Source organism: Moschus berezovskii, chromosome 9 (genome assembly GCF_049115385.1).
Source record: "Moschus berezovskii isolate FMDL1 chromosome 9, NW_MosBer_1.0, whole genome shotgun sequence".
NCBI classification, from domain to species: domain Eukaryota; kingdom Metazoa; phylum Chordata; class Mammalia; order Artiodactyla; family Moschidae; genus Moschus; species Moschus berezovskii.
The window spans coordinates 74009717-74034673 of NC_142468.1; the positions used below are offsets into that span (position 1 = coordinate 74009717).

Consider the following 24957-nt stretch of genomic DNA (forward strand, 5'->3'; position numbering starts at 1 on the left):
ATTATTTCTCCCCAGAACTGAGAGGGTGAGTTAAACATATATTTTTTAATATACTTTTTTCCCCCTGAATGTGGATTGTATTTTCAGTAAATTATTCTATTTCAAGGTGGTTTTTAAATGAAACAATTCATTTATAATTTTCAGAACATGATACAGAGCCACATGTTTATTTATTTTTTTAAACATGTTTTGCTTTATTTTCAGGAAAAAGAAGAAGTAGAGGGAATATCAGTAGGTGCTATACTCTCTGACTATCAGCGTGTTCGAGTAGAAAATGTGTAAGAGTACATTAATTTGTTTTATATTTTTTAAATGCAGTAATTTAAGAATGAATTAATGAAAAATAAATAATTTTACCCTAATAATAAGTAGATATGTCATTCTACATGTCCCATGGACAGAGGAGCCTGGTGGGCTATAGACCATGGAATCACAGAGTCAGTACACGACTTAGTGACTAAACCACCGCCACCACCACCATGTGTCCCATGAAACTGAATGTATTGCCCTAAGTAATAAAAGTTGCATTTTTACTTTTTTTTCTATCTTTATATCTATGCAGGAGAAAACTTACTTACTTACCATAAGGAAAAATTATCATAAAAATTGAAGCAAAGGTTTTTTTGAAGTATTATTCTCAAATTTCCCTTATTTGAAATAGTGCAACTTTTTATTATTTTTTAACTCATTATCATTTGTAATAAAAATCAGGATCAAATAGAAGTAGTGTAGTAATATTTTAAAGGAAAAAATATATTAAGAAATATCTTCTTTGGTCCTTCAAATTCAGTTCTTGGAAGAGAATATTCATGAGATTGAAATACTTCTGTAAAAATCCATTCAACTTTAAAGTAATTATTAGACTGTTACTCCTCCCATCTCCCCCACCTCCCATGTGAGATAGTAACATGTATTTTGAAAAAGTTTTCCTTGTGTTCTGTCTGCCACATTTGAGAACAGCAAATTTATAGATGGAGATGGATTGCATATCCCTTAGCCAAATGTTAAAAATAATATTATTCTCAACAAGTTTTAAGTCATATTCTCTGAGAATATTTTGTGTAAAAATCTTTGCTTTTGAATAAATTCAAACATATGTAATTTAATGGATAGCCAAACTGTACATAGGGCTGACATCTATTTGTGAAAGCTTTAAGAAGACAATAAAAATGTGTTCCTGTTGGGAAGCCACTTTGTATCTACATGAGAGAGGGGCCCATTGGATACTCAAAAGTGGAGGCAAACTGTTTCTCAAAATGAAATCTCAGGTACACTTCAATAAATAGTTTAACCATATTATATACCATAAAGCACACCTGCAGTACTTTTTTTTTATCTTCCCTGGTGGCTCAAATGGTAAAATGTCTGCCTACAATTCAGGAGGCCCAAGCTTGATCCCTGGGTTGGGAAGATCCTCTGGAGAAGGAAATGGCAACCCACTCCAGTACTCTTGCCTGGAAAATCCCATGGACAGAGCAGCGCGGTAGGCTACAGTCCATGGTGTCGCAAAGAGTTGGACCGGACTGAGCGACTTAACTTTCTTTATTGGGAGCCATTGGTCTACAAACTCAGTTTTGAATTAGCCACTCTCCAATTTGTAATTTCTTCATTGTATTTTCAAGATATAAAGAGTTTAATAGATGTCACAAGCCCAAATACAGTAGTGATTTACAGAGGAAACTTATTTCAACCATGATATTTTATACTGTTAAAGAATTTAAATAGGTAAAGAATACATTGTTTAGTCTCTAGTGAAGTGAAGTGAAGTCACTCAGTTGTGTCTGACTCTTTGCAACCCCATGGGCTGTAGCTCACCAGTCTCCTCTGTCCATGGGATTCTCCAGGCAAGAATACTGGAGTGGGTTGCCATTACCTTCTCCAGGGCATCTTCCCCACCCAGGGATCAAACCTGAATCTTCTGCATTGGCAGACAGATTCTTTATCATTGCACCACCAGGGAAGACCCCAAAGAAATATGACTTAAGTCTAAAAATACTCAAAAGATCAGGGATACCAAAGAAACAACCAAGAATTTTCCAGTAAGGCCAGGAAGTAATACAATTTTATTCAAGAAAACAACCAAAAAATCTTTACCTCAAAAATGTGGAGAGAAAAATTGGGTTAGTAGACATTAAATATTGGTGATAGGACATCAAAAACTGTAATGCCTGTGTTATGTGGGTAGTTTCAGTTTTATTATTTTATGTCTATTAACTGCCTCAGCATTGTCTCAGCATTGATTTAGATGCTCAGGACATTTTACAAAGGAAAATTATATAAAACAGTCTCAACATTAAGGAAGATCTTGATTTCTTTGAAAGTCAAGGTATATGTGCAAGAAAAAAAAAGTGGTATTAATATTTCTTAAGACCATGTATGAGTAAATGACCAAATATGTGGTGCATTTAATAAGTATTGTAATTTTCTGCAAGACAGAGCGTTCCATGTATGCTGGAGTAATCATCCAGGAAACCTTACTGACACTAGGGATGGTGGAGCTTAGAGCTGTATTTTTTACTTGAAATTTGAACTCAGCCACTTACAGTGTGACTTGAGTGAATCACTTGTCTCTACTGTTTATTGAATACCTATTTTATCGAGGCATTGTACAACATTTTAATCTATATTACTTTTAATTGATTATCAGTTAATCATTATTAATTTTAATGAATTAATCCTCCCTGAAGAAGTTATATCTAACTAAAGGCATGAAGCAAGTGAGGAAGGTAGGGAACTTGGCAAGTATGTTAGACAAGAGTGAGGAGGCTAGGGGGTGGGGGGTTGCAGGTTGGAGTGTAGTGGGAGATGAGGTGTGAGAGCCAGCCAGGGTGGGATCCCTGCAGGGCTTGTTTACTAGGAGTGACAAGGGAGGGTTTCAAGCAGAGGAATCCCATGATCCATCTATGTTTTAAAAGGATCACACCAACTATTATATTGAAAATTATTTTAAAAGGGTAAGAATGTAAACTTCTCTGGCAGTGCAGTGGTTAAGACTCTGCTTCCACTGCGGGGGTGTGGGTTCAGTCCCTGGTCGGGAGCTAGGATCCTGTATGCCGAAATATAGTGGTGGCTCCGACCAGCATGTTACCAGTAGTCCTGGTGAGGAGTGTTGTGTTCTGCATTGTGGTAGATTAGATGTAGAATGTGAAGAAAAGAGGAATAAAGGCTGACTTCCCTTTCCAATATTGTAAGCTTCTCAAGAACTTTGGAAATAAATATTTTTGTCCCTATATATGAACTAGAAAACTAAAACTTAGCTCTGACTTCTTAAAGTCACACAGCTAGTGAGTTTAGGAGGAGGTTTCAAACTCAGATTTATCTGGACTCCAAAATCCGAATTCTTCTTCCAGCACCATAATGTAAAATTTGTAGTACAATACTTGCAGCATATAAAGTGCTCAGTGTATGCACTTTTTGTTATTACTGTTTTCCTTCTTTTCACTCAGATGTGAATTCTTTTTTTTTTTGCTGTCATTATAGTTTTGCTTATTCTTAATACTTTTTGCTTGTTTTTATTAAAATATCTTTTCACCTTTTTTCTCTTTTGTATTGAAGTAGAGTTGATTTACAATATTATATTAGTTTCAGGTATATAGCAAAGTATAACAGTGTATAGCAAAGTGTGTATAGCAAAGTCATATTTTTTCCAGATTATTTTCCATTATAGGTTATTATAAAATATTGAATATAGTTCCAGTTCCCTGTACTACACAGTAAACCCTTGTTGTTTATTTTATATATATAATGGATAATTTTTATCTGTTAACTCTCATACTTCTAATTTATCTCTACCCCCCTCAGAGTCAAATTCTTTAAAAAACATTTCAAAGTTAGATAAGAGTAGTTCATATAACCATAGATATTATAAATTTAATCATTATATGATTATTTTGTTAAGATATGATTATTTCCTATTTATTAGGATATAAATTTATCCTAATTAATATGATTATTAGGATAAATTTATTTGCCTATTTTGCATAAGCTTTGCAATTTTGACTCCTAAGGAAGTTCTAAAAACAAGAATAATCATCCATTAGCATTTGGAAGCTTTTTTGCATAGATTTCTAAACTTAGAGTCTTACTAAAATTAATATTTCTAATCTACCTGCAGATTTCATTTTTATCTGTTTAGGCATAACTTGTAGAAATTAAATGTTTATGTTGTATACATAAACTTCATTATGCAAAATATGCTTTTTAAATTATTTTATATGCTAAAATCCTTGAGAGAAGCAGTATGTTTAAAATCAAAGTAATTGCTATGTCTCTAAGTTTAGAACATTAGATGTTATGTGATTTTTTTAAAAATTATTTTATAGGTGTAAAAGGCTTGATCTCAAGCCTTTAGCTTACCTTTGGCAGAGAAACCAGGAAGATTTACTCCAAGAGATGATATCATCTAACATTCAAGCAATCATCATCAAAGTAGCAGCTCTAGGTATGTAGCCGGACTTTCACGGGAGCTGTCTGTTACCATTCAGATAATCTGAGTTCACTAATAAACAGTTACAACTAAAAAGGAAGATTGACTTAGAATATAAAAACGTGGAGTTATAAGCTAAAAGAATTGAGTAAGGGGAAGTTTTAGAATGGGCTTTTGATTATTTACCAAAGTGATCAATAGTGAGTCTTTTTTCTTTTTTGTCCCTAAAATAACTGCTTCCAAACTGGCATTATATTGTAGTCCTTCAGTTTAAGTTCCTTTTATAAGATATGGAATTCAGATTCATAGGGAACAAAAAGTATAGATTGATTATTTTTTGAAGCTTTTTAAAATCTGTATTTGGCATAACACATGATATTTTTATCTTTTTTTTTTAACACACCTTGAATAATGCTAAGTATCAACAGAATGATTGACTCTCTGGTATCAGAAATATGCTGGGTAGAGGATTTTTGTTGAGGACAATGAAAAATTCACGTTTGAGACAATGTCATTTGATCGGTTGGCATAGATACAACAGGCAGGTGGTAATCTGATTCAAATATGGATATTAGATGTGAACACATTTAATTTGCTGTTTTGAATTTTTGTAATTATATTCATTTTCAAGAAACCATGGGGTTTGAGCCCAATTCATTTATTTCATGAGCCTATTACAGTAAATGCCCTGGAGCCTCAGGGTTCTCAAAGCCTAAATCATGTACCTCATTTGATAGTGTATACCTTGCTGATCTCTGAAATAACAAGGTCTCAAGTTGTGGAAGATGTTACAAATACATTGACATTTTAAACAGCATTAAAAGGAAGATTCCATAGTATTTCTTCTTGGTAAACACCAAGCTACTCTCTTCTTGTGGAAATCAAGGTGTTATCTTTAGTGGAAAGCCTTATTTAGAGAATATGCAGTTGACCTCCTTAGCTGTTAAAAAGAAAAAAATGAGGTGGTTTTGTGTTCTTATTTTTGAGAAAATGTTTGATCAGCAATTCTTATGTTTGAAATTCTCTCTACAGATATATTTGTCTGGAGTTTCCCTATGAGTGTGCACAGAGTATGCTCTCACTTTCTTCGTTGCTCACTTGCAGGTTTTCTAAGATTGCATAGGTCCATATTGAAGTTCGTGTGACACTTCACTAGACAGTACATATTCTACCTCTAATACTGCTAGAGAATGGAATAGATTATAACCCTGAGAGAACCTGCCCTGTCAGAAAAACAGAGCTATAGAATATGACCTTACTGTGACTGATACTACTTTTCATTTGTGTGTGTGTGTGTGCCTCTGTGTAAAGGTTGGAGATGGTGATTAATGGTATTAAACTTTTGGGTAAAGTATAAAACCAAGTTAATTTGTCCTTGACATTCCAATGACAAAAGTATAGAAATCTGATTTTAACATTTATAGCACATGGTTTCTATCGATTACCTATAGGTGTACAGAGACAGGAATTATTCTCAAGAACACTATTAAAGAAAGATTTGCTGAGTGGCACATTCCTTCTAAAGACACAGATATAAATGATGCAGTGTCGGTTTTCAGGCTTACCCACCCCCCCCCCCCCCCCGCCAACACACACACACTTTAATTTTCAGAAAAAGTTTTAAGCAAAAAAAAATGGGACAATAGGACCTTTCCATGTGGAGAAGGTGTCAGCACAGTTTTGTGGCCATAAAATTATGGAATGGTCTTATATGAGGGTTGGCTCTATATGGATGTATAGAAACATATTTCTAATAATTGTGTTACATAACCTCAGTGTCTTACAGGTGTGAGTGAACTCATGAAATTTTCATATTAATGACTTAGTATTTATTGACATTTCTGGTTTTTAGACTTATTTAAACACTGTTTCCATATTGGATTTCACAACAGTCCTGCCATTTAGAAATATTTATTTTTAATTGTATAAGTATTACCTGAAGACATTCTTGCCATATATGGTAAATTTTCACGATACAAAAAAAATTTGTTGTATTTTCTATCAACTCTTCTCTTGCCAATCATTCCCTTTCCCAGAGATACCACTGGAGTGATGCTGATCATCTTTTTTTGCTATGTGTATATATAATATTGGGACTTCCTTGGCGGCTCAAATGGTAAGGAATGTGCCTACAATGTGGGAGACCCACTTCGATCGCTGGGTCAGGGAGATCCCCTGGAGAAGGGAATGGCAACCCACTCCAGTACTCTTGCTTGGAGAATTCTATGGACAGAGGAGCCTGGCAGGCTATAGTCTATAGGGTCTCAAAGAGTCAGACACAACTGAGTGACTAACATACACACACATATATGGAGCTTATTCTGTATGATTCAACCATATAAAATTCAAGAATAGAAAAAAAAATGAATCTACAGTGTTAAGAATCTGAAAAACTGTTATCTCCAGGAGGCAAGTATTGACTAGGGAGATACTGGCAATGACCTAAATCTGAATTTGGGTTTTGATTACATAAATATGTCTCATTTTTTAAAATTCATTAAGTTGAACATAGATCCATTGGCATAAATGATGATATATGTGAGTGGGTCATGAGAACCTTGGTCTTGGGAAGTGAAGAAACTATTCAGGGGAAGTAACAAATCTTCCAACTTAGTTACCTTGCATAGGGCCACATAGTTAAAAAAAAACAAAAACTTCCAAGCCATCCAAAAGAAAGGAGGCAAAAAGCAGGGAAATGAAAAGATAGGAGAAAAGATATGTATGTGTTCTCCGAATATACAAAATTAACAGAGATGTATCTGGAAAATCCCCACCTCACATTTTCAAATTAACCAACATACTTCTATTAACCTACTAATCAAAGAAGAAAGTATTTGAGAGTTGTGAGATACAAGTAAGCTCATATTATATAATTCCATTTATGTGACATTTTAAAAATAGAAAATTTTAAACACATGGTAAGTAACTGGATGCCAGATGCTGGGAGTTGGAGAAAGGACTGACTGAAGAGTGGGAAAATAACAGCATCCAACTTTTCTCATTAACTTTTTTAGAGTGGTGGAAATATTCTGTGTAATTATGTTGATGCTTGCATGCCTGTATATATTTACTGAAATTTAAAATTGGCGTATTTTATTTAAAGCCAATTTTAAAAATGAAAACAAACATGGCAGTGAATAAAATTTCCCAAAGCCAAGAACTGGAATATTAGCTGACAAGTAGACTATATTGGACCTTTACCAAAAGCCCCAAGAGGCTGCAAATGAGTGTTAACTGGGATGATACCTGTTTAACACTAAGCCGGATTTAACTTAGGCAACATTGGGAAGTATGGTTCAAGTTTGAAGCAGCCAATTCCCCATCCTTTGGCCCACTTCAGTATAATCTGACCATTGTATACATTCACTGCTATAAATACACAGAAATGGACAAGAAATATCTCACAGGCATGCTGCATTTGTTAACATCCATAGAACAGCAATAGAAGACTGAAACGGGAAATTGATGCACTAGCAGAGGCATTACTTTGCCAACAAAGGTCCGTCCAGTCAAGGCTATGGTTTTTCCCGTGGTCATGTATGAATGTGAGAGTTGGACTGTGAAGAAAGCTGATCGCCAAAGAATTGATGCTTTTGAACTGTGGTGTTGGAGAAGACTCTTGAGAGTCCCTTGGACTGCAAGGAGATCCAACCAGTCCATTCTAAGGGAGATCAATCCTGGGTGTTCATTGGAAGGACTGATGCTAAAGCTGAAACCGCAATACTTTGGCCACCTCATGTGACGAGTTGACTCACTGGAAAAGACTCTGATGCTGGGAAAGGTTGGGGGCGGGAGGAGAAGGGGACGACAGAGAATGAGATGGCTGGATGGCATCACCGACTCTGTGGACATGAGTTTGGGTGTACTCCGGGAGTTGGTGATGGACAGGGAGGCCTGGCGTGCTGTGATTCATGGGGTCGCGGAGAGTCGGACACGACTGAGCGACTGAACTGAACTGAACTGACTGAAAGGAAAAAAAGGATTTAATGATTAGCTTAATTAAATTATTTTATGCTAACATTGACTATGGTAGCAAGCAATGCCAAGATTCTACTGGGAATGCTTCTGGGATTGGAAGGTAAAATGAGGTGATGGGGGATGATTTAAATATACAACTATCTATTTTTCCCATTTTTTAAGTGTTTTTTTTTGTTGGTTTTGCCTGATCTGTTTGTCCCAGGCCTGAGCTTAAAGTTACATGCACCAAAAGAAAATGTTATCAGTGCAGAAAACACGGTATTAATACTACTAAATTTGACAGTGCCTGTCCTTAAAGACTCTTGGGAATATGTCACAGCTTCACCCATGGAGGTAAATTAAAGCCTATGTCTAAACACAGGGCCATGTGTCCTGTGCTTCTTTATCTGTTAAAATCTGTAATATCAACCTTGGAGTGAGTCTAGGGAGAAGTGTTAACAAGGCTGCTGTTCCTACTGCCCCCATGGTTTTATAATACATCTACTGAGCCAGAAAGGCCAATCATAGGTGAAAGGGTATGGGTCAAAATATGTTGTAAATGGAAATGAAGGGTATCAGAGGAGATGGGAAAGCACTTATAAATAGATTACAGTTCTAGCAGAGTGCAGTCATGTGACCTCCATGCCAGCCCCTCTGAGCTAGAGAATAGCACACTTAAGGCATCCCTCTCAGATCTAATACTGACTACTTATGTTGAGAGGAAACTCTGGACCTCTTTTCTACAGAGGATGGAAGTTACTGATATATGAGCTCTACCTGAAGATTTTACCTGAGCAATCTGAAGCAACAGAATGACAAAGTTCCAGTTGATGGTTCAATTTAGGGGTAGTTTATTTACTATAGTTACCACTCAGTTATTGATTTATTGTCTATAGTTACCATTCCGATCATTTTTCTGATGATAATTACTAATGAATTATGTAGGTGAAAAATTCCGAACAGTAGAGCTTTTTCATTCTTTGTGGGCATAAAACAAAACAGTATGTTGCTAAGACACCTACCTAGGTGTAATGGAAAGCAGATTTTTACCGCCTGTCGTAGCTTGATCTTAGAGAAGGAAACATCAACCCACTCCAATATTCTTGCCTGGAGAATTCCATGGACAGAGATGCCTGGCGGGCCAGAGTCCATGGGAGTCACAAAGCGTCAGACATGACTGAGAGACTAATACTATAGCCTGATCTAGTCCTTCAAATACAGAATATGTAATGGACTTCATTTAAATCACTGCAGAATCACTACAGCATCAACCCCCAAATCACTGCAGATGATGACTGCAGCCATGAAATTAAAAGATGCTTGCTACTTGGAAGAAAAGCTATGACAAATCTAGACAACATATTGAAAAGCAGAGACATTACTTTGCCAACAATATCCATCTAGTCAAAGCTATGATTTTTCCAGTATTTATATATGGATGGGAGAGTTGGACCATAAAGAAAGCTGAGTCCCAAAAAATTGATGCTTTTGAACTATGGCGTTGGAAAAGACTCTTGAGAGTCATTGGACTGCAAGGAGATCCAACCAGTCCATCCTAAAGGAAGTCAGTCCTGAATATTCATTGGAGAGACTGATACTGAAGATAAAGCTCCAATACTTTGGCCACTTGATGGGAAGAACTGACTCATTGGAAAAGACCCTGAACGTGGGAAAGATCAAAGACAGGAGAAGAAGGGGACTATAGAGGATGTGATGGTTGGATGGCATCACTGACTCAATGGACATGAGTTTGAGCAATCTCCAGGAGTTGGTGATGGACAGGAAGGCCTGGTGTACTGCAGTCCATGGGGTCACAAAGATTGGACACGACTGAGTGACTGAACTGGACTGAATGGTCTTCATTTAAGGAAATTGGAACACTGCTCTTGAGGGAGATGGACTTACTAGAGATACAATGAATTGATATTACTGATAACACTTCTCTGGAGTTATGTGAAGTACATTTATGGAAAGCCTGTGACAACCAGGCAGAGCTGTGTTTGGTATAATATGCTAATTGATAATCATGAGATTTACATTTTATGTACAAACCATTTTTCTAAACTATACAAATGTCACTAATGTACCATGGCAATAACACGCATTGTGGTTTGATTACTATTTCCTCTACCGTGCTAGATGTTCTGTGTGGATTTTTGATCCTGACTTTTCAGTTCTATATCAGACCAAAATATGTAATATTCCTGAAAGCTCATCATGATGAAAAGAACTTGCTAGTCCAAATATAGACACTAGAGGGAGCTCTTTTCCAGGAGACTGACTCCATCTAGAAATGGCCCTGGAGTGACAACAGAGCTCTAAATAATTGGACTAATGGAGTATTTACTTTCATGGAACATTGTGTCACTCAACAGTATTGGAAGAGGGCCTAAATACTTACCCAGAGGAGACTATGGAATATTCTAATTATTATGGAAGTTGTTATGTTTAAAGATCAACCAACAATCAGGAGTATCAGAAACCAAGCTAAAAATGTCAGTTAGCATACTACCGTTAGCATAGATTATGGTAGGACATTACTGAACATGTGACCTTTATGCTTGTTTTCTAATGGTCCAAGTACCACAGATAAAAGTGAGATTTGTCTTTTCATGGTGCATTGGTGGAGATTGGACAGATAAAGGAATAACACTATGTTGACCTGAAGAGAACATGTTGCACAATGACATCTGGGAACCAATGGCTGCTAAAATCTATACTGTGATGTCTGGGATACAGGTAAATCCTCAAACCAGATGGAATCCACAGTTTAACTGAGCAGTAATATCTCTGTTCACACCACCCCGGTCACAGTGAAAGTGAATGTACGTGAAAGAAAGTTGATTTTGATGGACAAGATATGAAGAACGGTGCTATAATTCTAATTGACTCCTTATGCCCTTCTGTGCCAGAGCATAATCAGTACGACAGTGAAGGACATGGAGAGTTGTTCTGATCGTCTTTGACCTCTGTTGATTTGCTGTGTTGTTCCTTTACTTCTGTTCTTTAAATTATCAGTAAAGATTGGTGCTGAATAAGGTCTCAGATTTGTTTGAATCTGACTTGACAATCCAGTCTTTTGGTTTAACTCAATTTCTCATTTATTTTGTACCATATTATATAAGTAGGGCTATAGATAAAATGCATTTATGCTTCTGCACAATTAGGGCTTTCTGAGCAAATTTTACAGCAACTTGGGACCTCAGTTAAAAGCAAGCATTCAAATTTAATGTATGATGGACTAGACAGAGAGGACTCCAGAGAGACTTACTTCTCTGGAGGTCTGTGTTTACATTTCAAGGGTGGAGGGATGAGACCTGGACCTTGGGGACATCTCCTGGGTTGTAAAACTGGAGACACTGGTTTTATTCCTCCCCAGAGAGATTTTTTTTACATTACAAAATGAAGACACACGTCTTTTGCTTTTACTTTTCCAAAGAATCTCTCCGAAGGAGAGGGGAAACAACTGTCCCCTTTTTCCTAAGTAAATATGCAGCTTTATTCCTTACCTACAGAGGATGCAACTACTTGAAAGATTGCATCTCATTCTCATCATCTTGCCTCTGGGTAAAGACGTGGCACCAAGAAGAACCAGAATGATATTACCTACTTACTGTGTGTATGAGTATTATCTGTTCTGCTCCAAGAAACTCATGTTGACTTTCAGCATGTTAATAAATACAGATATTAAAATTTTAGCAGTGTGTGAAACAGTTTCAGAATCACAATGCTAATGACCCCCGCCATCACTGTAATTGCTGAAAACAGTTAAAAATAATTTTTTACATGTGCTGTCCTGAATTTCACTTCTTACCTCTTAAAAGTTCTGTATCTGTTTTGTCTGAGCATATAACTATTATATACTGTACACTATTTATAACAGTTTTACGGAAATATAATTAATATGCCATGCAGTTCACCCATTTAAAGTGTACAATTATAAGTATATTCACAGTATATTCCCATCTTTATGTCTTTATATATTTGCTATTCTGCACATTTCCTATGAATGGAGTCTTGCAGTATGTTGTCTTTCATGACTAGGTTCTTTCATCTGAAATAGTGTTTTCAAGGTTTATATATATTATAGCCTGGATCAGTATTTGATGTATTTTTATTGCCAAATAACACTCCATAATGAATTGTCCCTTTCTTTATTGCTTGATTCAATTTGTTCATACTCTGTTTAGGAATTTTGCATGCATGTTGAAAAGAAGGATATAATCTTCTTTCCTAGTAATGACATATACGGGTAATAAGGTTACCCTGGCCTCATAAAACTTAGGAGTGTTTCCTCTTTTTCTGTTGTCTGAGAAATTGTCAGTAAGATTGGTGAATCAATAAGTAATTTCTTAATTTTTCTTCTTATCCATTTTCATTTTATCCATTTGATGTTAACTGTTTTTCATGATTTTTTTTTTAATTTCTATCTTTTGCTCTGTGGGGTATTTTAATGTTTCACGTTGTTCTAAGAAGGATTCATTAGCTTTAATTATAATTAGCTTTAATCTTTTCTAAATCATTTTTCAGCTTATAATTTTTAAAATATTATACAAAAATGGAATAAAACCTTTTCAGTCCTTCCTAATCAATATGAGGAATTTAAGGGAGTAGCCCATAGACAGGCCAGAAACAGTCCTATTTGGGATCCTTATATCCCAATGATACAAAGGATTGACTTTTGATTCAAAATGGCTTACTGTATTTTTTTCAGTAATATGTTTAACATGATGGGCCTTATATGTTCTATTTTATAAGCTGAAGATAAAGATGAATAGAGGAAAAGTTTTATTAGAATATAGCCATGCTCATTTGTTTACATATTGTCTGTGGATACTTTTTTGTTACAATGTAAGAGTTGAGTAGTTGCAAGAGAGACCATATGGCCCACAAAACCCAAAATATTTACTGTTTGGCTTGTAGAAAATGTTGACCAATTCCAGTCTAGAGAGACCTGATGGGATTTCACTCTAGTCTGACAATTTTATTAGTAACTAGTTATCTTTGAGGGGATTTGAGACTCAGAATCCTGCCTAGAAAGCATTCTCCTGGCTACTGATTGTTTGTGTTGACAAGTTATCTTCAATTCTTATTTCTTCTAATTTAAAGGAACTTGAATCCTTTGCCTGTATGTGTTTGGTATACATCCTCTACTTTTTCCAATAACACTTTCCCCCCAGTTTCTACTCCCTGAAGTTTGAACACACATTATTGTTACTATATGTGTATATATATAGTTACTATACACACACAGAGACACACATAGGGGCTTTCCTGGTGGCTCAGGCAGTAAAGAGTCTGCCTGCAATGCATATATATGTTGTTGCTGTTGTCCAGTCGCTAAGCTATGTCCGACTCTTTGTGACCCCATCAACTACTGCACGCCAGGCTTCCCTGTCCTTCACTATCTGCCAGAGGAGTTTGCTCAAACTCATGTGCATCGAGTCAGTGATGCCATCTAACTATCATCCTCTGTCACCCCTCTTCTCCTCTTGCCCTCAGTGTTTTCTAGAATCAGCATTTGCATTTCATGATCTGATTTATAGCACTTCTTTGACACAATTATATATCTGACTGGGTTTGGTTCTTGACACCAGTTATTTTATGTTACAACTTCCCTTCTCTTAACTGTTTTTTTTTTTTTTCTCTTAATTTGTTCTGGTGAAATACGTCTTCAGTATCTATTCAGGAATTGTATGTATTTCAAAAATTTGTTTTCTTGAGCTCAGGTTGTCTTTCATTTTCTTTAACATATGAAAGTCAACCCATGTTTATGGATAATTTGAGTTTTCTCCTTTTGTAAGTAACTTGTTGCTTGTTTGTTTTTCATATATTTCCTTTAGTGTTTTATTTTCTTGTTACACAAAAAGAGAGACTTAGATATTGTATAATTGTGCTGCAACATAAATCCAATCCACCTATCTCCACCTCTGAAAATCACTGGAAGTTTTCCATGCAGCAGGTGGAATATAGGCAAGACAGTTAAGCCTGTGGTTTTCAGTGGAGCTAGGAGATGTATTTTTCTTTTTTGACAGGTTCAGAAAAGTTAGTGTCTAAATTGTGGTTAAATCTTGGGACTTTTTGACTTCCTGTAATATACTTTTAATCTCACATTTTTATCTGCTTTGTTAAAGATATTTCAGGTATTTCAGATGAGATATAGTTATGATTTGGGATACTAGAATAGTATCAATAGTATCAACTAGAATAACAGTTTCAAAATAACAGTGTTTTTAAGTGACTCAAATGGTTTAATTTGAAAGATAATAGTTGATTTCATAATTGACTTGCACCAGTTTTTCTGGGAGAAAATGTTTGTATTAAGCAATTAAAAACATAATTATAATGATTATTGCACAAAGCCCATCTTTATAAGGTCTTAAAGAGCAAATGCTATACTACAAATAGTTTTAGATAGTGATTAGATTGAAAATGACTGATTTTATTTCATTTTATTTTCTGGGTACTGGATAAAGAAAGATTTTATAAGAATAAATTTGTCACCTGCCTTAGGCAGGAGTAATTAGATGTAAGCAAATTTAATGGAGTCTTTGTGCTCTGGGGCCATTCAGCTGTGCTTCAATAATTGCAACTTTTTTTTTTTCAACATTTTTTTTTAACATATCAGTGGCAAAAATGTTAAAGTCTAGGGTGTCCATTTATCTTTTAGGTAAATAACTATATGCACTTTATAAGCAAAGAAGCAATGAATGCACTAACAAGTAGGAAACTACAGCCAGAAATGAATGTTTCTGATGGTATGCAGTCATTCTGTTTCCCTAATTCAGTAGCGTTCCGTTCCGTTCCGTCGCTCAGTCGTGTCCGACTCTGCGACCCCGTGGACTGTAGCCTACCAGGCTTCTCCGTCCATGGGATTCTCCAGGCAAGAATACTGGAGTGGGTTATCGTTTCCTTCTCCAGGGGATCTTCCCGACCCAGGGATCGAACCAGGGTCTCCCGCATTGGAGGAGGACGCTTTAACCTCTGAGCATTAACATGACTTAAAACTACTTTCATCCTTTGCTGTCCTTCATTCTGTTTACTGTCACTAAAAAAATTCAAGGTTTACTTAAACAATATATACTTGAGCAAGTAAATATTATATTTTGATACTTCCCTTTATAATTCAGTCTTTACAAATTAAAAAGGTTTAATGTTTTTCCAAGACACAGATCCACAATAACAAATTATTTTTTCCTCTTTTTCCCCCACAAAGTGTAGGTTTATCTTTTCTGTACAAACTCTCCTGGAATCTAGCTCCTGCTAATCACTATTCTGATTTTGCCACTCCTTACTCATAAAAACTACACACCAATACTCAGTTAAAATAAAATGGCATTACTAACATATTAATCATATCAGGGATAGGTTTTTTCTCATTACAGAAATCCTTACAATATTGAATTTTGTTGATATTTAACATGTGATTTAACTTACAGTTTTTCAAAGACATCTTTTGTATAAAGAACCAGAGTGTGAGTATGTAAGAATGTATGTCTGTAACTAAAGATAAAACAAATAACTTAATAATTAATTCATGTTTAATTAAACCTCATAGGAAGTTGATAATAGGTTAGTATCAACATGTAGGAAGGCCCATGTTGATGTATCACATCATTCTTTCTCTATCCTGCTCTTTCATTCTTTTAAACAATTATTTGAATGAACACTTGCATGGTATGCTGATTAAATTTGTGACACAGAGGTTCTTGGGATCACTAATACATTGAATGATAGAATCAGAATACTGATGCGCATTATTGGCTGGAACTAGAGACTAAATCTGACCAGGTGAAATGTAATGGAGGTAAATATACAGAATTCTGATTTTTAATCCCTAAAACCAACTTCAAAACATAGAATGGGTGCAATATTGCTTAACATTAGGACTTGAGAGAAAAATCTTTGAGGTTTTGATTTTATACTTACATGTGTACATTGTAGGTACAAAGTAGGTGCAAGGAAATCTGAGGGGTTGCATTAACAAACAGGATAAATATTTGGATCTTCAAACTAGGCAAAATGTATTCCTTGGGGAAAAAAAACAAACCCTGAAAATAAAACCAATGATGGATTAGCAGCAGATATCTCCAGAAAGTGTTAAATATGAAGAAATTAAAAATTTTGTTTTATGTTTCTTGTATTTCCTTTAAGAAACGGAAATTGCTTTTTTAAACCAGGGGAAAGATTGGAGTAAGATGGGACACAGAAACACCTATAATTCAGTGAGTGGCGAGTGACCAGAACATTGAAGGGACAAGAAATGGTGCCATAGGAGGACCATTTAGTTCAATTCAGTTCAGTCACCCAGTCGTGTCCAACTCTTTGCGACCTCATGGACTGCAGCACGCCAGCCTTCCCCATCCATCACCAACTCCCAGAGCTTACTCAAACTCATGTCCATCGAGTCAGTGATGCCGTCCAACCATCTCATCCTCTGTCATTCCCTTCTCCTCCGGCCTTCAGTCTTTCCCAGCATCAGGGTCTTTTCAAATGAGTCAGTTCTTCCCATCAGGTGGCCAAAGTGCTGGAGTTTCAGCTTCAGTGTCAGTCCTTGCAATGAATATTCAGGACTGATTTCCTTTAGGATGGACTGATTGGATCTCCTTGTAGTCCAAGGGACTCTCAAGAGTCTTCTCCAACACCACAGTTCAAAAGCATCAATTATTCAGCATTCAACTTTCTTTATAGTCCAACTCTCGCATCCATATATGACTACTGGAAAAACCATAGCTTTGACTAAACGGACCTTTGTTGATAAAGTAATGTCCCTGCTTTTTAATACGCTGTCTAGGTTGGTCATAGCTTTTCTGCCAAGGAGCAAGTGTCTTTTAATTTCATGGCTGCAGTCACCATCTGCAGTGATTTTGGAGCCCAAAAGTCTCTCACTGTTTCCATTGTTTCCCCATCTATTTGCCATGAAGTGATAGGACTGGATACCATGACCTTAGCTTTCTGAATATTGAATTTTAAGCTAACTTTTTCACTCTCACTTTCATCAAGAGGCTATTTAGTTTCTCTTTGGTTTCTGCCATAAGGGTGGTATCATCTGCATATCTGAGGTTATTGTTATTTCTCCCAACAATCTTGATTCCAGTTTGTACTTCATGCAACCTGGCATTTCACATGATGTGCTCTACATATAAATTAAGTAAGCAGGGTGACAATATATAGCCTTGACGTACTCCTTTCCCAATTTGGAACCAGTCTGTTCCATGTACGTTCTAACTGTTGCTTCTTGACCTGCATACAGATTTCTCAGGAGGCAAGTAAGATGATCTGTTATTCTCAATTCTTGAAGAATTTTCCACAGTTTGTTGTGATCCACACAGTCAAAGGCTTTGGCGTTGTCAATAAAGCAGAAGTAGATGTTTTTCTGGGACTCTTCTGCTTTTTCGAGGATTATTTAAAGGAGCCATATATTTAGGCTGAAGTGAAGGCAGAATGGGCCAAGGAGAATGGCAATTTTTATAGCAGTCCATAGTATTTGAAAGTCTGCTCATACTTTCTGTAGCTTCAGAGAACAGTTATAAGAGAAAGTGGAAGCTGTATAGTGAAGCAAATCTTGGTTTGGTATCAGAACTTTTTGACATTTGGAGCTCTCAAATAGTGGCATTAGGAGGTTGCCATAGGCCCTTGTGTGACTTTCTTCAAGCTTCTACTGCATGCTCTTGCTCTTTCTTATGTAAACCTGTCGCCTCATGCTGAAACAAAAGCAATCTGAGGTTGTAGAACTGAGCTGACTAAGGTTGCTTCAGGGAGGAAATTCCATTCTTCCCCAAAGACTTATGGCTCTATTCATGAAGGGTAGAGGTTTGCCCCCATTAGGTAACTTTAGAACAATATGCCACTTGCTCTGAGGGCAGTTCTATAGAGAGAATTTTGGAAATGGATTGATTAAAGGTGAACATGTATTCTACTGGAATAAGCATATATAGTGTGCAAAGGTGGCTACTGTGAAGGTGACAGCCCTCATTTAAATACATAAAAATCAGTCTCATTATGACTTCTTAGTTTTCATTAAAATCTGAAGCTTACATGGAACATTATGAGAAATTTAAACTAGTTATGGCTTTCAGATTCCACTTGTTCGGTAAAAATTTTGTTACATGCTTATTTTACCCTTGCTTGTTGGTCTCTTACTATATGTTTTTCTTGATTTGGAAGAACATTTCCCTACAGGCTTCCCTGGTAGCCCAACTGGTAAAGAATCTGCCTGCATACAGAGACCCTAGTTTGATTCCTGAGTCTGGAAGATCCTCTGGAGAAGGGATAGTCTATCCAGTATTCTTTGGCTTCCCTGGTGGCTCAGATGGTAAAGAATCCAACTGCTATACAGGAGACCTGGGATTCATCCCTTGATCAGGAAGATCTCCTGGAGGAGGGCTTGGCAAGGCGCTCCAGTAGTCTTGCCTAGAAAATCCCATGGACAGAGAAGCCTGGTAGGCTACAGTCCATAAGATTGCAGAGTCGGACACGACTAAGCGACTAAGCACGTATACATGTCCTTCCCTACTGTTACTCCACAGTCTATAGTGAAATTATTATTTGTTTTTTAAACCTGACATGATCTATATGTGTCTGGAAGAGGTAACACAGTGTTAGGGAAGAAAAGAGAAATTGTCCCTGAAACTTTATTTTCATTACTTAGCAAGTTTTACAATTAATGACTGAAGTTTCTCTTGTGGCCTCTCTTCCCAAAGACTGTGCTTATTTATTTTTCCCAGTAGTCTCATATGACCTTGTTAAAAGCTTCATGTAATTCCCAAATAAATTACATTTACTGGTTTACTTCTATCTAGTATTTTATTGACATTTCCAGATAAGTTTAATAGGATGGAGAGAAACAGTGTTCTCTTTATAGACTCAGTGGGTGATTTGACCTTAGCAGGTTAACCTTATCCTGGTTGAAGGAAGCTATTCTTAATTAGACTCTATCAGTTTCTCCATTATCACCAGGAGAGACACTGGTCTGTACTTCTATAAATTGTAATTTGATTGTTTTTATTTCTTACAGAAAAGCTACCATATTAGAAAAATAGCAGTATTTGAAAACAGTTGTGATTTTCTGAATACATTACATATTCTCATCTGTAGTGGAGCCATTTCACACTTTATTTCCTTCAGAAACTCTCAGTTGAATACCATCTGGCCGTGGAGATTTATTACTGTGGAATTTCTCAAGTTGCTCTATTATTTCCTCCTAGGAGATTGCTCTCTGCTACTACCCCACTGATTTTCTCAGAAAGTGCCCTTGGAATAGTCGTTTCCCTACTATGCTGTGCAGCAAAGGTCAATGTCAAATAAAACTGAATTAAATTTCTCTGCTGCTTCTTATCCTCTTACTTGTCCTTATTGCAAGTCCTCACTGATGGGGAGAAACTCAGCCATTAGTCCAGCCACTCATGTTGGTTACTTCATCTTCATGTTGTCATTTTTTTGCCCTTTTAATTTTCAAATTCTTTTTTTCCCCAACAATATATTTTTGGTATTTAACTCAGAACAAAAAACACAAATGTGAAAAAAAATATTCTGAATACTTTCAATGTATTCATAAGTGACTCTATGAAATTATTTCCAGGTTTTTTTAAACTATCCATAGATTTCCCTTTGACCTTTCGAATAATGGGCGCACTATATATCTCTTATTGCTACTGTCCTTTTATGTCTTCCAAGCAGCCTGGATTATTTTTAACTCCCTTACTTTCCTCTCAGAAGGCTGCTAACCATTTCTTCTTTTCAAATTTTTAACATATTCATTTTAAAGTTTCACTCATTGGGTTAACATTAAGAGATGCCCATACTAATTAGAAAATAAGCTGTAATTGTGCAAATGTCCCAATTGCTGAATTTTACTCCTACACATACTCACCTACAGTAATTTCCTATTCGATGCATTAATCTGCTTTTTCTTTTATAACTGCCCAAATAAGCCAAGATAAGGCATATTAATTATTGCTTCTACACATTGCCCTCTTCTGTCATTTATCTGGATAATAATGGACATAATTAAAATCATTCACAAGCAATAGTCTTCCTAGAAAATAATGCTGAACGGTGAAGGTTAAAAGCAGATTCCATTATTCTTTCATATTCTGTGGTTAGCATAACATTTTTTACACCTGAACTTTGTTCAAATAATTATTTTGTTTAAAAAAGGTTACTTAATATGCATTCGAGCTTAGTTAATTGCTACTAGAAATATATTTTTACCTTTACACAAAGTACTTTAGCATAGATTTTCTAGCTCAAGTATTGAAATATCAGAAGTTGAAACTTTTAATATCTCCCAAATGTGTTATCAGTCATGTAAACTCTGGGAGTTGGTGATAGACAGGGAGGCCTGGCATGCTGCGGTCCATGGGGTCGCGAAGAGTCGGACACGACTGAGCAACTGAACTGAACTGAACTGCATGGTCTAGTGGTTTTCCCTACTTTCTTCAATTTAAGTCTGAATTTGGCAATAAGGAGTTCATGATCTGAGCCACAGTCAGCTCCCAGTCTTGTTTTTGCTTACTATATAGAGCTTCTCCATCTTTGGCTGTGAAGAATATAATCAGTCTGAAATTGGTGTGGACAATCTGGTGATGTCCATGTGTAGAGTCATTTCTTGTGTTGTTGGAAGAGGGTATTTGCTATGGCCAGTGTGTTCTGGCAAAATTCTGTTAGCCTTTGCCCTGCTTCATTTTGTACTCCAAGGCAAACATCTTTGTTACTCCAGATATCTCTTGACTTCCTACTTTTGCATTCCAGTCCCCAATGGTGAAAAGGACGTCTTTTTTGGGTGTTAGTTCTAGAAGGTCTTGTACATCATCATAAAACCATTCAACTTCAGCTTCTTCAGCGTTAGTATTGGGGAATCAGTTCAGTTCAGTTCAGTCGCTCAGTCATGTCCGACTCTTTGCAACCCCATGAATCACAGCACGCCAGGCCTCCCTGTCCATCACTAACTCCCGGAGTTCACTCAAACTCACCTCCATCGAGTCGGTGATGTCATCCAGCCATCTCATTCTCTGTTGTATTGGGGCATAGACTTGTATTATTGTGATATTGAATGGTTTGACTTGGAAACGAACAGAGATCATCCTGTCATTTTAGAAATTGCACCCAAGTACTGCATTTTGGACTCTTTTGTTGACTGTGAGGGCTACTCCATTTCTTCTAAGGGATTCTTGCCCACATTAGTAGGTATAATGGTCATCTGAATTAAATTTGGCCATTCCAGTCCATTTTAGTTCACTAATTCCTATAACATCGATGTTCACTCTTTTCATCTCCTGTTTGACCACTTCCAATTTACCTTAATTAATGGACATAACATTCCAGGTTCCTATGCAATATTGTTCTTCACAGCATCAGACTTTACTTTCATCACCAATCACATCCACGACTGGGAGCTGTTTTCGCTTTGACTTTGACTCTTCATTCTTTCTGGAGTTATTTTTCCATTCTTCTCTAGTAGCATATTGGGCACCTACTGACCTGCAGAATTCATCTTTCAGTGTCATATCTTTTTGGCTTTATACAGTTCTTGGGCTCTGAAGGCAAGAACACTGAAGTGGTTTGCCATTCCCTTCTCCAGTGGATCACGTTTTGTTAGAACTCTCCACCATGACCTGTCTGTCTTGGGTGGCGCTGTGCAGCTCATAGTTTCATTGAGTTAGACAAGGCGGTGGTCCCTGTGATCTGTTTGATTAGTTTTTTGTGATTGTGGTTTTCATTCTGTCTGCCCTCTGATGGATAAGGATAATAGGCTTGTGGAAGCTTCCTGATGGGAGAAGTTGACTGTGGGGGAATCTGGGTCTTATTTTGATGGGTGGGGCCAGTAAATCTTTAATCCAGTTCTCTATTGATGGGCGGGGCAGTGTTCCCTCCCTGTTGTTTGTCCTAAGGCCTAACTATGGTAGGGGTAATGGTGGCAATGGTAATGGTGACCTCTTTCAAAAGAACTTATGCCTGCACTGTTGTATTCAGTGCTTCTGACTCCATATCAGGCCACTGTTGACCCATGCCTCTGCCTGAGACTCCTGGACACTCACAGGCAGGTCTGGCTCAGTCTCCTGTGGGGTACTATTCCTTTTTCTGTATCCTGGTGCACACAAGGTTTTGTTTGTACCCTCCAAGAATCTGTTTCATCAGGCCTATGGAAGTTCTGTAATCGGATTCCACTGGCCTCCAAAGTCAAATTCCCTGGGGGTTCTCAGTCACTTTGCCTGATCCCCAGGTTTGGAAATCTGTTGTGGGTCCTAGAACTTTCTCAGCAGTGTGAGAATTTCTTTGGTATAATTGTTCTGCAGTTTGTGAGTCGTCTGCTTGGTGCCTCTATGATGGGGCTAATGGCAACCTTCTCCAAGAAAGAGGGCTTATGCCACATGCCACATGTCCCAGGTCTGCTGCACCCAGAACCCCTGTCCCTGTGGCAGGTCACTGCTGACCCGTGCCTCTGCAGGAGTCACTCGAACACTCAAAGTCAGGTCTGGCTCAGTCTCTGTGGGATATCTGGGTCCTGGTGTGCACAAGGTTTTGTTTGAACTGTCTGAGCATCTCTGCGGGTTGTGCTGGGGCCTCTCCTTTGTCCTTGGATATGGGGTTTTTTTGTGGTTTTTTTTTTTTTGGTGGGATCCAACATTTTCCAGTCGATGGTTATTCAGCAGCAAGTTGCAGTTTTGGAGTTCTCTCAGGAGAAGATGAGTGCACGTCCTTCTACTCCGCCATTTTGTGTGTATCTGGCACATGTGCTGCAAATACCATTTTAAATTGAAAGAAAAGAATGTCAAGGCTTAATATCAGATTTTGAGTATATGCAATAGAATCTTTCCTTAAGGTTCAAATACAAATACTACTAGCCCTCATCTCTGAATAGAGTGCTTTTTGCTCAATCTGTAAAAGGAAGTAGCAGATTACAACAGCAGAGGAGTGCTGGCTTAGGCAGCACATATATAACAGCAGAGGAAATAAATGCTGATTTTGTTCATTTTATGGCCAAAAAGCCCATCTTTTCTTCACCAGGTAGGGCAAGCTGGTCTAAAAATGTTACTCATATGACTGTTTGGTTCTAGTAGGGATATAGTCTTTGAATTTTTGAATACATTAAGATTCTCTTCATCCCAAGCTTCTCTGTATGTATACGTATATGTGTGTGTGCATAGCCTTCCAAGAAGTATATACTGTATTATAATTCTGGAACCTGTCTTTCTGCCTGCAACTCTACAATTCCCTTTATTCTTTAAAATATGTAAAACACAATATTCACAAATAAATGAAAATCTTATTTTAATACATACCATTATAAAACTTGTCCCTCTATAGTAACCTTTATGACTGTGTTAGTCAGTTTACACTAGAACAACTTTCATGTTAATATGTAACAATTAACTGAAAATTCCTCCTGGAAAGGTAAGTCTTTGAGTCTTCTTCTGTTTTTCTAGTTAGTAGTAAGACTATTTAATAACTGTTTTGCCTAAGCAGATATTTGTGTATAGGAACATTCCAGTATCATTCTATATCTGCAGTGGTTGGAAAGTGAAACTTTTCCATCTCACATGTGGGCCCAACATTTATGTATTAAAACTGCTTGGAACAAGAGTATGTTATAACGTCTCTTGGGCTTTGGCCTCTGACAAATTCTCTTTCAGAAAGGTACTATTGCATTGGTTGATATCTCAAACATACGTAGGTAAATATTTATAAATGTCTATTGATCAGAGACTGTAAATTTACATAAAAACCAGGTGAGATTTGCATCTCATAGTGTAAGATCTAAGGTATGGACAATAATCAGGGTTCTCTGGAGTCACCTGTACTCTCTTTGTAGCAAGTTATTCTTTCACTGGAAATGACTTAGGACAGATTTTCTTCTGAATTTGATTCCAACTTCACTCATGAAAACAAATTTAGTTCAAATTTTGTGCAATTTCAGTGCTGATACTTTCCTCTTCCTTTATTCAGTGATTTTTTAAGTGGAGTTTGGATTTGAGAGGACGTGTATTAGTCAGGGTTCTCCAGAGAAACAAAACCAACATGATATAAAAAGAGGTGTATTATGAGGTGCTGGCTCACACAATTATGGAGGCTGTGAAGTCCTACAGTCTACTGTCTCTAAATTGGAGATCCGGAAAGCCAGTAGTATAACTCAGTTCATGTTCAAAGGCTTCAGAACCAGGAGCCAATAATGTACATTCCAGTCTGAAAGCAGGAGAGGAGGAGATGAATGTCCCAGTTCAAGCAATGAGGCAATAGAAAAGGGGTCAATTCCTCTTTCCTCTGCCCCTTGCTCTATTGAGGCCTTCAATGGATTGAGTATTGCTCACCCACATTGGAGAGGGCAATTTATTGAGACCACTGATTCAAATGCCAGTGTCATCCACAGACACACCCAGAAAAAATGTTTCATCTAGGCACTCCATGGTCAACTCAGGCTAACACGTAAAATGAACCATCACAGGAAGAAAAAGAAAGAATCAAATGCCAGTGCTCATAAAACAATCTTGCCCAGAAGTATGAATAAAGGGTTTTAAAATGAAGATGATCAGATAAAATCGGTATTTTGGACAGTTCTCTGACTGCTGTGGCCA

The 24957-nt window shown here is 37.0% G+C and overlaps 1 protein-coding gene across 1 annotated transcript in view; it reads left to right on the forward strand.

Annotated features, from left to right (window-relative positions):
• The window catches only part of DPH6 (diphthamine biosynthesis 6), a 203589-nt gene that overhangs the window by 112274 nt on the left and 66358 nt on the right, over positions 1-24957 (forward strand). Inside the window, exons 4-5 of the mRNA XM_055435402.2 lie at positions 205-278; positions 4323-4441. Coding sequence (XP_055291377.1) covers positions 205-278; positions 4323-4441 — 193 coding nt within the window. The remainder of the gene's footprint in view (positions 1-204; positions 279-4322; positions 4442-24957) is intronic.